Below are 14,799 nucleotides of genomic sequence, written 5' to 3'. Positions count from 1 at the left end.
ACACATCGCTCCTAAACTACAAGACCTTTGGTGTCCATATTTTTGGAGGAGATGTTATCTACCAAAAGAAGGAAAATACGTCCAGTACACGTGTGTTCCAAAACGCATACCTTAAGATCTGTGAACACTTGTTCATCAGCTAGACTGTGGAACTTACCTCCTCGTTTGTTTCTAATTTTTTTAGAGGATATACTAAGGACCGAAACAAGGAAAACAATGTCCAATAAATAAAATACGGTCTCCGAAATACATACCTTAATAGCTATGGGCACTTCATCAATTGAAAGCGTAAGTTCCACAGAAGCGAATATGAAAAAGTTTTCGTAGGTCTTAAGATTTGCACTTTAGAGCCATACTTCACTGGACTTTTTCTTTGTGTTTTGCCCATACACCAGCTCCTAAAGCACGGAACCCAAAGGGAAAGTAATAGAAGAGAAGTGTTAGACAGTATCGAAGATGAACAAGTGATCATACCTTTTAAGATATGCAATTTGAGGCGCATGTTTACTAGAAATTTTTCCTTCTTTTCGTCGATAAAGCGACCTCTGAAAGTTGCCTACCCTATAATTTTAGCAACAGTATTGGTACATGTAATCCACTGTTGGGGTATCAGAAATAATTTCCTTTTTAATTATGCACTCGGTCGTTTTTTATCTCAAAGTGATACATTGACCCCTCTCCTTCATGCCTGAAATCTTGCACCACCATCACGAAATTCTTCTTTAAATCACACGTGGTAAGAAATCCGTGAATCATTTACCCAAGAAATTCGCCACGTAAATCTCCTAGACGCGAACTGGCAGTGATATTCCTGGACGAGGATCGTCTTCACTCTTTAGCATCACCATACCTTGCAAACCAAGTGAAACCGTTGTTTTACGATTCATTGCTAATTAGTTCATACGTCCGTTCACAGATGGCATTAGTATTTACGCGAATATAAAATAAATCACATTCCTTGTTGGACTGACTGCATATGTTTCTTCGCGTCATGAATACAAGCTTTTACACAATTGGTTTTAAACGTGAGACGCATTTACTGTTCATTTTACAACTAGAATAAAAGTACTCGATGTAAAAGAAGGAAACTACCGTTTGGACTTATCTGGCAGCTTCAAAAACATTTAAACGCAAACATCTTGACACATTCGCGCTTATTTACTTCTGTGTATTAGCACCCATCTCATACTATTTAATGAATCGTGTCAAGTAAAGTAACATGATTAATGCATGATGTCATGTCATCCAAAATGGCATTTGTCGCATCGTGTAATGTGACAGGAGGAGCCTTTAAAGTTAAGGACGAATGCGTCCCCACCCTGGGACACTTCCTATCATAGGTTTGTTACCGGTAGTTTCAATCAGCACGCAAGTAATACGGGGATGGGTGGTGAACTCAAATGAGAATCCGTGGAGGGAAGTCGAAATTTTTTTCGCGAGGCACTATTGCGGAAGTTTGGATTACCGGCATTAGAGGCCGACTGCAGAAATATTCTACTGTCGACAACGTCCATTTCGCGCAGGAACAACGAAGATAAGAGGCCAGAAATTAGCGCTGGTAAGTAGGCTTTTAGACAGTCGGTTTTCCCTCGCTCTGTTTGGCGCTGGACAAGAAAGGAAATATCTGGTAGTGGTATAAGGTACTCTCCGCCAAACACTGTACAGTGGCCTTTGGAGTAAGTATGTAGATGTAGATATATGAGAATGATGTATGGAATAAAAAGTCTGCACTGCAGATTCCAGAGGAGGTTACGGAGACGTTGGAAACAATTGGAGTTGACCATTGGCGTTAGACTTGGCCAGAGAGCATTTATTACACAGATGAAAGAGCTGACAAGACTGTTCAGAAACAAAGGAATACGAGAGACGAAAAATATAGTTGACATATATCAAGGCAAGTAGTATTTTCACGTTAAGGATATCGCGTGTTTGTATCGTATTAACTCTGTGGAAAATGAAAGGGAAAAAAAATGGATGGAAATATTGGTAGCTATTAACTCTGTGGAAAAAGAGGGTAAAAATGGATGGAAATATTGGTAGCATAGAATACCTCATGTCACATATATATGGGTTGTATCTCGAAACTCACAGGAACTATGTAGGTCAACTGAAGCACGGGATACAAATTTTACACATGCTGTTTCTTTCGCCTCCGCTACCACTAATAGACAGTTCGTACTTAGACACTAGTACTACCGATGGCAGAAGGAGCTACGTACGTAATATTTGTATCCCATACTTACGCTGACCTATATATGTATGTACACTGCTAACGAAATCGTGGAAATGGATGTACGTTACATTTGCAACCTGTACCTCAGTAGAAAATACGTGAAGAGGCACGACACATACACGATTTGTATCCCGTGCTGCACTAGGGGGTACAGATTTTCTTTGTTGTCTTCCATGTTAATAGTATCGACTGAAAGTTATACTTTTGATCACAGCAGAGACAATAGTATCCCACTCTTTAGTTGAGCTGCATAGCTGTACACACCACTTGTATCCTGCTCTCGAGTTCGAATAGGTAGTGTCAGTATAGAGGGCATCTGAAGGCAGGATACAAATTTTTGTTGTGTCGTACGCTTCGCCTGTAATATTTTTAGTACAGATTCGAAAAAATCGCACTGATATAAGTGCTGGCCAACGAAAGAAGAACGACAGCTGCGAAATTTCTATTACATACTGGAATACAAGAAAACAAACGTAATGGTGTAATACAACAATGAAATGCGTTGAAATAGTCAAATGCAGTAAAAGAAAAAATGGAAAACTGAATTTACCACGCGGGAACTTCTTAAAAGAACCGAAGCTCGCTTCGAAAGACATCAACAAAAATCACATACCCACATAAGCAACAAACAAAACATTACGAAAACACACACACACTCACCCCCCCCCCTACCCAACCCCTAACCTAGTGTGAAATTAGCTAACATATTTCGGACGGTCAATTTGCCCAACACATTTAACACAACATTTGAACGGGCAATATGTTTGGTGAATACTATGCCTCCATGAATATTCGTCTAAGTGACTTTGATGTGTGGAAATCCAACGTTTCCCCTTCACTACAAGAGATTTCACAGCTGACCAGTAACCCTCTATGTTATTTGTGCAAACCCCCGTGGATAATGATCAGAACTCAATAATGTGATTAACTATGAGATGCTGTCCCCTAAATCCCTACAAAAAGAAAAACCAACAGAAATTACAGTGGAAGCCTCTTGAACATTATCTACAATGAAGCTGACCAAAAATTCCTTCCTTCGATTGAGTACTACTTCAAACACGACATCGTCGCATCCTGAACCTGAAACTACTGCCCACCAAATCCAAAATCCCACTGGAGGTTCCCCCCTCCCCCTTTTGTACTTCTTTTTGCCAAAATGCGACTCGTCAGTTTCGACCATAACACACGGCCTCCTCAACGGCACCTTATATTTCATGTATTCCCCGCAAACTTCCCTACAAAAAGAGAACCAATCGACAACTGTATGCTTACCCACACGACATTCGTCACCCCACAGCCACACAGGATATCTCAAACACCAACAGTACTTGATTTTCATAATGTCTCTCAAGGCGAGCTTAGATTTTTAGAACCACATCGGGCGCTGATTACATCGATGTTGAGCGCCCATAGTCCCAACACACACACAGAACTACATCACTCGTCTATTGGGCCGGCACAACCGATGTTTGATGCAGCGGCATACGAGTAAGTCGTAAGTACGGCGACGAGATACACTTGTGAGGCGCATATTTTCGCCACACTCACGACATCAAAAACACTCGACAACGAGGCCACACATTTGTAAAAAAGAAATCGTGGCCAACACGTCTACACCCATAGCCTCTCTCAGATCATCCAAGTTCATCGAAACAGATAAATCCATACCTACAAAGGAAAATGAAATGCTAAAAATTGACCTAAAATAAAAAAAATAATAGTCCAAATTACCTCGATATCAGTAAGAAATAAATTAAGTACCGAATGAATTGCAAAGAATCAATTATGTAAATAAATGCACATGAAGAATAATTTGAGCAATATGTAGTGATGTCTTTTAAAATCACTTTCAGTTATTTTAATGTACAATGATAGCACTTATCCGGAACACAGAATAGCTTTATTGTCTATGAAGTGTATGAGGAACCCGATGCAAACTTGAAATATAACTTATTTCGCAATACATTTTTAAGGGTATTTGAAAATTGTTTTCCCAAGAAAATAGTTAAACATAATTCCAAGAAAACATATAAAAAACCTTGGCTAACTAAAGGAATAAGAATATCTTGCAACCGCAAAAGAGAACTGTATCTAACAGCAAGAGCAAGTACTGACCCCGAAATTGTTCAATATTATAAAAACTATTGTGCGGTACTAAGAAAAGTTATTAAAAAGTCCAGAAGCATGTGTATCATGTCTGAGATCAGTAACTCTGATAATAAAATTAAAGCAATTTGGAATATTATTGAAAGGGAAGCAGGGCAACCAAGAGCACAGGAAGACTTTAGTGCAATAAAACTGAATGACAAGTGCACTAACAAACAATCAGAAATTGAAAATATTTTGAATAATCATTTTTTAAATGTTGTGGAGAAAATAGGATCTATATCTTCACTAGAAGAGGCAAGGCTATTAATAGAAGAGGCCATACCTGCACAGTTTGAAACAACTGTAATTCCACCAACCTCTCCCTCTGAAATCAGTAAAATAATAAACTCACTGAAAAGTAAAAGCTCTTACGGAATTGATGGCATTTCCAACAAAGTACTTAAAGCTTGTTCCCCACAGATAAGTAGGATTCTCAGCCACGTATGTAATAGCTCTTTGGAGCAGGGTGTTTTCCCTGATAGACTGAAATATGCCATTGTAAAACCATTGCATAAAAAGGGGGATACGTCGGATGTCAACAACTACCGCCCAATCTCTCTTCTGACAGCTCTATCAAAAATTTTTGAGAAAGTAATGTATTCAAGAGTAGCCTCCCATATTTGTAAAAATAAAGTACTAACAAAATGTCAGTTTGGTTTTCAGAAAGGCTTTTCAACAGAAAATGCTATATATGCTTTCACTGATCAAATATTAAATGCTCTGAATAACCGGACATCACCCATTGGTATTTTTTGTGATCTCTCAAAGGCCTTTGATTGTGTAAATCATGGAATTCTTTTAGATAAGCTAAATCATTATGGTTTGAGTGGGGCAGTGCACAAATGGTTTAATTCATACTTAACTGGAAGAATGCAGAAAGTTGAAATAAGTGGTTCTTGTAATGTTAAAACAACAGCTGATTCCTCAAACTGGGGTGCTATCAAGCACGGGGTCCCACAGGGTTCGGTCTTAGGTCCTTTACTGTTCTTGATATACATTAATGACTTACCATTCCACATTGATGAAGATGCAAAGTTAGTTCTTTTTGCTGATGATACAAGTATAGTAATAACATCCAAAAACCAAGAACTAAGTGATGTAATTGTAAATGATGTTTTTCACAAAATTATTAAGTGGTTCTCAGCAAACGGACTCTCTTTAAATTTTGATAAAACACAGTATATACAGTTCCGTACAGTAAATGGCACAACTCCAGTAATAAATATAGAATTTGAACAGAAGTCTGTAGCTAAGGTAGAATTTTCAAAATTTTTAGGTGTGTCTATTGATGAGAGGTTAAACTGGAAGCAACACATTGATGGTCTGCTGAAACGTCTGAGTTCAGCTACGTATGCTATTAGGGTTATTGCAAATTTTGGTGATAAGAATCTCAGTAAATTAGCTTACTATGCCTACTTTCATTCACTGCTTTCGTATGGCGGCATATTCTGGGGTAATTCATCGTTGAGTAGAAAAGTATTCATTGCACAAAAACGTGTAATCAGAATAATTGCTGGAGCCCACCCACGGTCATCCTGCAGACATCTATTTAAGGATCTAGGGATCCTCACAGTAACCTCACAGTATATATATTCCCTTATGAAATTTGTTGATAATAATCCAACCCAATTCAAAAGTAATAGCAGTGTGCATACCTATAACACCAGGAGAAAGGATGATCTTCACTATGCAGGGTTAAATCTGACTTTGGCACAGAAAGGGGTAAATTATGCTGCCACAAAAGTCTTTGGGCACCTACCAAACAGCATCAAAAGCCTGACAGATAGCCAACTAACATTTAAAAATAAATTAAAAGAATTTCTAGATGACAACTCCTTCTACTCATTGGCTGAATTTTTAGATATAAACTAAGTAAAAAAAACTTAATCATTAGTGTCATGCAATATTTTGTGTAATGTAATTTCTTGTACAGACATCTTTTATTAACCTGACACGTTCCACATCATTACGAAGTGTCGTATTCATGATCTATGGAACAAGTATTAATCTAATCTAATCTAATCTAATCTAATCTAATCTGAAAGTGAAGATATTATTATCTATGAGTAATGTGTGACGTCATTGGTCAAAGCCGATAGGTTGTATCCCCGGGTTCACTAGACCCTAATTGGGCTGGTGGGGGGGGGGGGAGGGGAGGGGTGTAATTGCCCCGTCCTCTATCACAAGTATCCATGATGGCAATGAAGTTTTTGACAAACGTTACTAATTAAGGACGTAAAGAACTTACACTTTCTAGAACTGCCATTGCGAGCATCAGGTAACGAATCGCAGCGCTGAGCTCCGCCATGTTTCTAGCTGCCACAGCCGTCAGTTACTACGGAAACTAACGCACTAGCAATAGTTAAACAGACCATTGTTAAACGACTAACGTGTCCGTCTCTGCTTTCCCTGCCTGCGTAACTACAACAGTGTACCCTCTTTCCCCGTGGGACAAACGAAATCTCTTTAGAAAATAGCCTAACTCTATTTTGTTTAACTTTGTTATTAAGTTTACAGATTACTAGTCATTTTTCCTTCAAAGTCCCATATTCAAATAGTTTTGCCAGCGGTATGCGATCCCGGCCCTCACGGTCTGCCCACACTGATCTTTAATTTCGGTAATAAGAAGAAATCTGGCATTTGTTGCATCGTGTAATGTGACAGAAGGAGCCTTTAAAGTTTAGAACGAACACTTCAACTAAAATGTGCAGGAGCTCCACCGTGCATGATCCACATGTTGTGCCGAACTTGTAAAGGCACATGTTCTAGCAGTACAGGTAGAGTATGCCGTATGAAATCATGATAACGTGCTCCATTGAGCGTAGGTGGAAGGAACTAAAATGAGCTCTAACATGGAAATTAAGTGTTTCCAGACACTTGCCCACATAACATATTTTCTTTCTTTGTGTGCGAGGAATGTTTCCTGAAAGTCTGGCCGTACCTTTTTGTAACACGCTGTATATGGGTTGTATCTCGAATCTGTCCGCAGCTCGTGGTCTTGCGGTAGCGTTCTCGCTTCCCGCGCACGGGGTCCCGGGTTCGATTCCCGGCGGGGCCAGGGATTTTCCCTGCCTCGTGATGACTGGGTGTTGTGTGTCTTTCATCATCATTTCATCCCCATCGACACGCAAGTCGCCGAAGTGGCGTCAACTCGAAAGACTTGCACCAGGCGAACGGTCTACTCGACGGGAGGCCCTAGCCACACGGCATTTCCATTTCCATCTCGAACCTCATTGGAAATACATAGGTCAACTGAAGCACGGGATACAAATTTTACACATGCTGTTTCTTTTGCCTCCGCTACCACTAATAGTCAGTTCGTACTTAGATACTAGTACTATCGATGGCAGAAGGAGCTACGTGCTTAATATTTGTATCCCATACTTACGCAGACTTATGTATGTATGTACACTGCTAACGAAAATGTGGAAATGGACGTACGTTACACTCAGTCGAACCGTTTTTTTTCCCTCCTTCGATGCTAATAGTATCGACTGAAAGTTATACTTTTGATCACAGCAGAGACAATAGTATCCTATTCTTTAGTTGAGCTACATAGCTGTACAAAACATTTGTATCCTGCTCTCAAATTGACATATACAGGTAAACCTCATCAACGTTACATATGTCGTTCTCTTCGAATAGGTTGTGTCGGTGATAAGGGACTGAAGGACGGGATACAAATTTTAGTTGTGTTGGGCGTTTCGCCTGTAATATTGGTAGCAGAGATTCGAAAAAATCGTACTGATACAAGTGCTGGCAACCGAAAGAAGAAAGACAGCTGAGAAATTTCTATTATGTACTGGAATACAAGAAAACAAACGTAATGGTGTAATACAACAATGAAATGCGTCGAAATAGTCAAATGCAGTAAAAGAAAAAAAATGGAATACAGAATTTACCACACAGTTACTTCTTAAAAGAACCGAAGCTCGCTTCGAAAGACATCAACAAAAATCACATACCCACATAATAAACAAACAAAACATTACGAAAACACACTCTCTCTCTCTCTCTCTCTCTCTCTCTCTCTCTCTCTCTCTCTCTCTCTCCCTCTCTCACCCCCCTCCACCTACCCCAAAAAGAGAACCAATCAACAACTGTACGCTTACCCAGACGACATTATCGACTCACGGCCACACAAGATACCTCTAACACCAAAATTAGGTGATTTTCATAATGTCTCTCAAGGCGAGATTAGATTTTTAGAACGACATTATCGACTCACAGCCACACAAGATACCTCTAACACCAAAATTAGGTGATTTTCATAATGTCTCTCAAGGCGAGATTAGATTTTTAGAACCACATCCCTCGTCTAATGGGCCAGCACAACCGATCTTTGCTGCAGCGGCATACGAGTAAGTCGTTAAGTACGGCGACGCGATACAGCTGTGACGCGCATATATTCTCCACACTCACGACATCGAAAATACTCGACGAGGCCACACATTTGTAAAAAAGAAATCGTAGCCAACATGTCTACACCCATAGCCTCTCTCAAATCATCAAAGTTCATCGGAACAGATAAATCCATACCTACAAACGAAAATGAGATGCTAAAACTGACCTAAAATAAAATAAAAGTTAATAGTCCAAATTACCTCAATATCAGTAAGAATGAAATTAAGTACCGAATGAATTGCAAAGAATCAATTATTTAAATAAATGCACACGGAGAATATTTTGAGCAATATGTAGCGATGTCTTTTAAAATCACATCCAGTTTTTTTAGTCTACAGTGGTAGCACTTATCCGGAACACAGAACTGTTTTATTATCTATGACTGAAAGTGGAGATACTATTATCTATGAGTAATGTGTGACCCTGACTGGGCTGGTGTGTGGGGGGGGGGGGGGGGGTGTAATGGTAATGGTCACCGTCTTCAGTCGCAAGTATCCATGGTAGCAATGAAGTTTTTGACAAACGTTACTAATTAAGGACGTAAAGAACTTACACTTTCTAGAACTGCCAGTGCGATCATCAGGTAACGAATCGCAGCGCTGAGCTCCGCCATGTTTCTAGCTGCCACAGCCGTCAGTTGCTACGGAAACTAACGCACCAGCAATAATTAAACAGACCATTGTTAAAGGGCTAACGCGTCCGTCTCTACTTTCCCTGTCCGAGTAGCTACAATAATGTACCCTCTTTTCCCGTGGAACGCACGAGATCTCTTCAGAAAATAGCCAAACTCTATTTTGTGTAATTTTATTATGAAGTTTACAGATTATTGGTCATTTTTCCTTCTAACTCCCATATTCAAATGCATTTCCCAGCGGTGTTTCTATTTCGGTATGTGATCCTGGCCCTCAAGGTCTGCTCACACTGATGTTTAATTTCGGTAATAAGGAGAAGTCGCAAGGACCCAGGTCTGTCGAGTAACGACGCTGCGGGAGGACAGTTATTACATTTTTGGCACAAAGCTGACGAACTGACAGAGCTGAGTGTTCGGGCTCAGTGTCTTGGTGCAATAATGCTGAGTTGTTTCGCCACAAATGTGGTCTCTCTTTGCCGATTTCTTCACATAATCGTTGCAAAATACCTTTATAGTACACGCGGCTCACTGTTTCACGTTGAGGCAAGAAATTTAAAAGTACACTATCATTAATGTCAGGAAAAAACAAGGAACATAACTTTTACGTTGGTTAGCAAGTGATGTGCTTTCTTGGCTCGTGGGGTTCATTTGCCAATCCACTGTGATGACTGGACATTTGTCTCCGTGTCGTGGCCGTTAACCTAGCTTTCCTTTTCCGTAATTTGATCAATGCGTCATCGTCATTGGCGTGTTCTGTCATCAAAGAAGGAAAAAAATTTTCCTGTAACTCGACACATGTTCAGTTGTTCCGTCAGAATACCATGGCATCACCGAGCTGAGACGCCAACCTCTTCTGCAACTTCTGTGACAGCCAGTCGTCGATTAGCAAGCACCAGATCGTTGATTTTACAAACCTGTGAGTCACTACACGCAGGAAGCGGTCACAACAGTAGCGGGGTACGTGTGGGGTGCACATGTGGGTTTTTTAGGTTACAGAAATTCCTCTCTACGTAGTAGTGAGGAAAACGCGACAGGTAATAACAATATTAACGTGTTAATAGTAAACAGCAGGGGTGTCTATAGAAAGCTCCTAGAACTGCTCTAATTAATAAACGGTCACAATGCCCACACAGTACTAGGGACGGAAAGTTTGCTGAAACCGGATATAAACAGTGATGAAATTCTTAACACAGATTCGTATGTATACCGCAGAGACAAGCTGGACAGTGAAGGGGGAGGCGTGTTTTTGGCGATAAAATGTGCAATAGTATCGAAGGAAATTGACGGAGATCCGAAATGTGAAATAATTTGGGTGAAGGTCATGGTTAAAGCAGGCTCAAACATGGTAACTGGATGTCTCTATAGGCCCCCTTGCTCAGCAGCTATTATGGCAGAGCACCTGAAGGAAAATTTGGAAAATATTTCGAGTAGATTTCCTGACCATGTTATAGTTCTGGGTGGAGATTTTAATTTACCAGATGTAGACTGGGAGAATCAACGTTTGTAATGGGTGGCAGGGACAAATTATCCAGTGAAATTTTTTTAAGTGCCTTCCCTGAAAACTACCTTGAGCCGTTAAACAGAGAACCGACTCGTGACGATAAAATATTACACCTTCTGGTGACAATCAGACCCGAACTATTTGAAACAGTCAACGCAGATCAGGGAATCAGCGATCATAAAGCGGTTACTGCATCGATGATTTCAGCCGTAAATAGGAAGATAAAAAATTCTGTTTAGCAAAAGTGACAAAAAGCAGATTTCAGAGTACTTGACGGCTCAACGCAAAAGTCTTGTCTCATGTAGAGATATTATTGAGGATCAGTGGACAAAGTTCAAAACCATCGTACAATATGCATTAGATGAGTATGTGCCAAGCAAGGTCGCAAAAGATGGAAAAGAGCCACCGTGGTACAAAAACCGAGTTCGAAAACTGCTACCGAAGCAAAGGGAACTTCACAGCAAACATAAACATAGCCAAAGCCTTGCCGACAAACAGTAATTACACGAAGCGAAATGTAGTGTGACGAGGACTATGCGAGAGGCGTTCAATGAACTCCAAAGTAAAGTTCTATACACTGACTGGGCAAAAAAATCATAAGAAATTTTGATCTTATGTCAAAGCCGTAGGTGGATCAAAACAAAATGTCCGGACACTCTGTGACCAAAATGGTACTGAAACAGAGGATGACAGACTAAAGGCCGAAATACTAAAAGTCTTTTTCCAGAGCTCTTACACAGAGTAGTTCCTTCTCTAGATTATCGCACAGGTGACAAAATGGTAGATATCGAAATAGACGACAGAGGGATAAAGAAACAATTAAAATCGCTCAAAAGAGGAAAGGCTGCTGGACATGATGGGATACCGGTTCGATTTTACACAGAGTACGCGAAGGAACTTGCCCCCCTTCTTGCAGCCGTGTACCGTAGGTCTCTAGAAGAGCGTAGCGTTACAAAGGATTGGAAAAGGGCACACGTCATCCCCGTTTTCAAGAAGAGACGTCGAACAGATGTGCAGAACTACAGACTAACGTCGATCAGTCGTAGAATTTTGGAACACGTATTATGTTCGAGTTTAATGACTTCTCTGGAGACTAGAAATCTACTCTGTCGGAATCAGCATAGGTTTCGAAAAAGACGGTCGTGTGAAACCCAGCTCGCGCTATTCATCCACGAGACTCAGAGGGCCATAGACACGGGTTCACAGGTAGATGCCGTGTTTCTTGACTTCCGCAAGGCGTTTGACACAGTTCCCCACAGTCGTTTAATGAACAAAGTAAGAGCATACGGACTATCAGACCAATTGTGTGATTGGATTGAGGGGTTCCTAGATAATAGAACGCAGCATGTCATTCTCAATGGAGAGAAGTCTTCCGAAGTAAGAGTGATTTCAGGTGTGCCGCAGGGGAGTGTCGTAGGGCCGTTGCTATTCACAATATACATAAATGACCTTGTGGATGACATCGGAAGTTCACTGAGGCTTTTTGCGGATGATGCAGTGGTATATCGAGAGATTGTAACAATGGAAAATTGTACTGAAATGCAGGAGGATCTGCAACGAATTGACGCATGGTGCAGGGAATGGCAATTGAATCTCAATGTGGACAAGTGTAATGTGCTGCGAATACATAGAAAGAAAGATCCTTTATCATTTAGCTACAATAAAGCATCTCAGCAACTGGAAGCAGTTAATTCCATAAATTATCTGGGAGCAGGCATTAGGAATGATTTAAAATGGATGACTATGATTCAAATGGCTCCGAGCACTATGGGACTTAACTTCTGAGGTCACCAGTCCCCTAGATCTTAGAACTACTAAAACCTAACCAACCTAAGGACATCACACATATCCATGCCCGAGGCAGGATTCGAACCTGCGACCGTAGTGGTCGCGCTGTTCCAGAGGAATGGCTATATAAAATTAATCGTCGGTAAAGCAGATGCCAGACTGAGCTTCATTGGAAGAATCCTAAGGAAATGGAATCCGAAAACAAAGGAAGTACGTTACATTACACTTGTTCACCCACTGCTTGAATACTGCTCACCGGTGTGGGATCCGTACCAGATAGGGTTGATAGAGGACATAAACGGAGAGCAGCGCGCTTCATTACAGGATCATTTAGTATTCGCGAAAGCGTTACGGAGATGATAGATAAACTCCAGTGGAAGACTCTGCAAGAGAGACGCTCAGTAACTCGGTACGGGCTTTTGTTGAAGTTTCGAGAACATACCTTCACCGACGAGTCAAGCAGTATATTGCTCCCTCCTATGTATATCTCGCGAAGAGACCATGAGGGTAAAATCAGTGAGATTAGAGCCCACACAGAGGAATACCGTCAGTCTTTCTTTCCACGAACAATACGAGATTGGAATAGAAGGGAGAACCGATAGAGGTACTCAAAGTACCCTCCGCCACACACTGTCAGGTGGTTTTCGGAGTATGGATGTAGATTTAGATCAGTGCAGTGGAAATCCTTCCTGGTCGAGTATGATCTTCACTTGAGTGAGACGAGCACTTTTAAATCTTGAAAAACCTATCCAACATTGGCTTCGACCCACAGCATCAACTCTGTAAGCTTGTTTAAAAATTTTGAAACGTGTCTATAAATGTTTTACCTAGTTACATGCAAAATGTTACGTTGAATCAATGCACCAGAAAATCGTACGTTTAAAAAATCTCTGCTAACGCTCAAACATGTGGCACTCAAATCAGAAAATCATAAAAACGAAACGATTTATCAACACTCCTAAAACGTTAGGTTATGAATAAGATAATGCACAGGGCACTGCAGCGGACGATGTATCACAAAAAACCTCCTTTGCAGCGTAATTTAAAATGTTCAGTTACGTTCTAAACAGTCGTTGTATTCGCCGTGTTATTCGTACCTAGCGAAGTCCACCTTAGCGCACCTATGAGATTCCAGCTTGAACGTTCCACCTGGTCACACTGTACCCTTCAAATGCATACTGTGACTGGGCAGAGGTCAAATCTGTGACCAGCTTGCTCACCCAATCCGCCACAACGCAGCTTCTTAGTATAGCGCCAAGCGGAAAGTTTTGGGGCGAAGATACAAGCCGACACTGAACAGAATTTCAATGCAACAATTCTCGATCTCTCTGACATTATTGTAGCTACAGCTGGGTATGAAACCGCACGAAATCGAGTGTGGGCAGGTGTTCCAGGAAAATATCTCGCCTTTCTTGGTTTCACTGTCATGAATACGAGTTGTAGGGGTCACTCAGTATTCTCTGATTGGACATGTATATGTTATTCTCAAAGGACCCACTGTGTAATAAAACAGAGAGACACTTTGTTGAATATCCTGTTAAAGCCCATTTACAGCACTTCAAAGAAAGACCGACGATGATACAGTACTTGGTTTATTCAAGTCATGGGGCACGATTGAACATATCCCTGGACATATTACAGCTCTCATTGGCCTGTATAAAGAGCCACATAAAGCGAAGGAATATTGATCATGGACTTGGAAATAGTGTGCCGGCCGCGGTGGTCTCGCGGTTCTAGGCGCGCAGTCCGGAACCGTGCGACTGCTACGTTCGCAGGTTCGAATCCTGCCTCGGGCATGGATGTGTGTGATGTCCTTAGGTTAGTTAGGTTTAAGTAGTTCTAAGATCTAGGGGACTAATGACCACAGCAGTTGAGTCCCATAGTGCTCAGAGCCATTTGAACCATTTGGAAATAGTGAGGAACAAACACAAAATGCGATTACTATCAGAAAATATTAAATGTCAGATTTTTTTGAGCACTTGAAACAACTCAATGTTCTGAATATTTTGTGGTATGAGCCGAATAAAAGCGTCTGTGTTAATGTTCCACAAAGTATGTATTATCCTTTCAGACAAATTTGCACAAAGAAGCAAG

At 40.8% G+C, this 14,799-nt stretch overlaps 2 protein-coding genes across 4 annotated transcripts in view; one reads left to right on the top strand and one right to left on the bottom strand.

The window, feature by feature from the left end:
- LOC126284252 (somatomedin-B and thrombospondin type-1 domain-containing protein) overlaps positions 1–14,799 on the top strand; it is a 1,271,181-nt gene that overhangs the window by 305,141 nt on the left and 951,241 nt on the right. The gene's annotated exons all lie outside the window — the stretch shown is intronic.
- The window catches only part of LOC126284253 (uncharacterized), a 103,889-nt gene that overhangs the window by 35,494 nt on the left and 53,596 nt on the right, over positions 1–14,799 (bottom strand). Inside the window, exon 1 of one of the 3 annotated variants that reach the window (XM_049983052.1) lies at positions 9,339–9,515. The exons of 1 other annotated variant lie outside the window; for it this stretch is intronic. In XM_049983052.1, the coding sequence (XP_049839009.1) occupies positions 9,339–9,398 (60 nt within the window). In that variant the 5' untranslated portion in view covers positions 9,399–9,515. Of the gene's footprint in view, positions 1–6,629; positions 6,668–9,338; positions 9,516–14,799 lie in introns of those variants that run through there. One more of the 3 variants, XM_049983053.1, reaches the window with a different exon arrangement.

The sequence above is a fragment of the Schistocerca gregaria genome, chromosome 8 (assembly GCF_023897955.1).
Source record: "Schistocerca gregaria isolate iqSchGreg1 chromosome 8, iqSchGreg1.2, whole genome shotgun sequence".
NCBI lineage: Eukaryota > Metazoa > Arthropoda > Insecta > Orthoptera > Acrididae > Schistocerca > Schistocerca gregaria.
The sequence above is the reverse complement of the archived record's forward strand: the minus strand, read 5'-3'. Positions and strand labels throughout refer to the sequence as shown.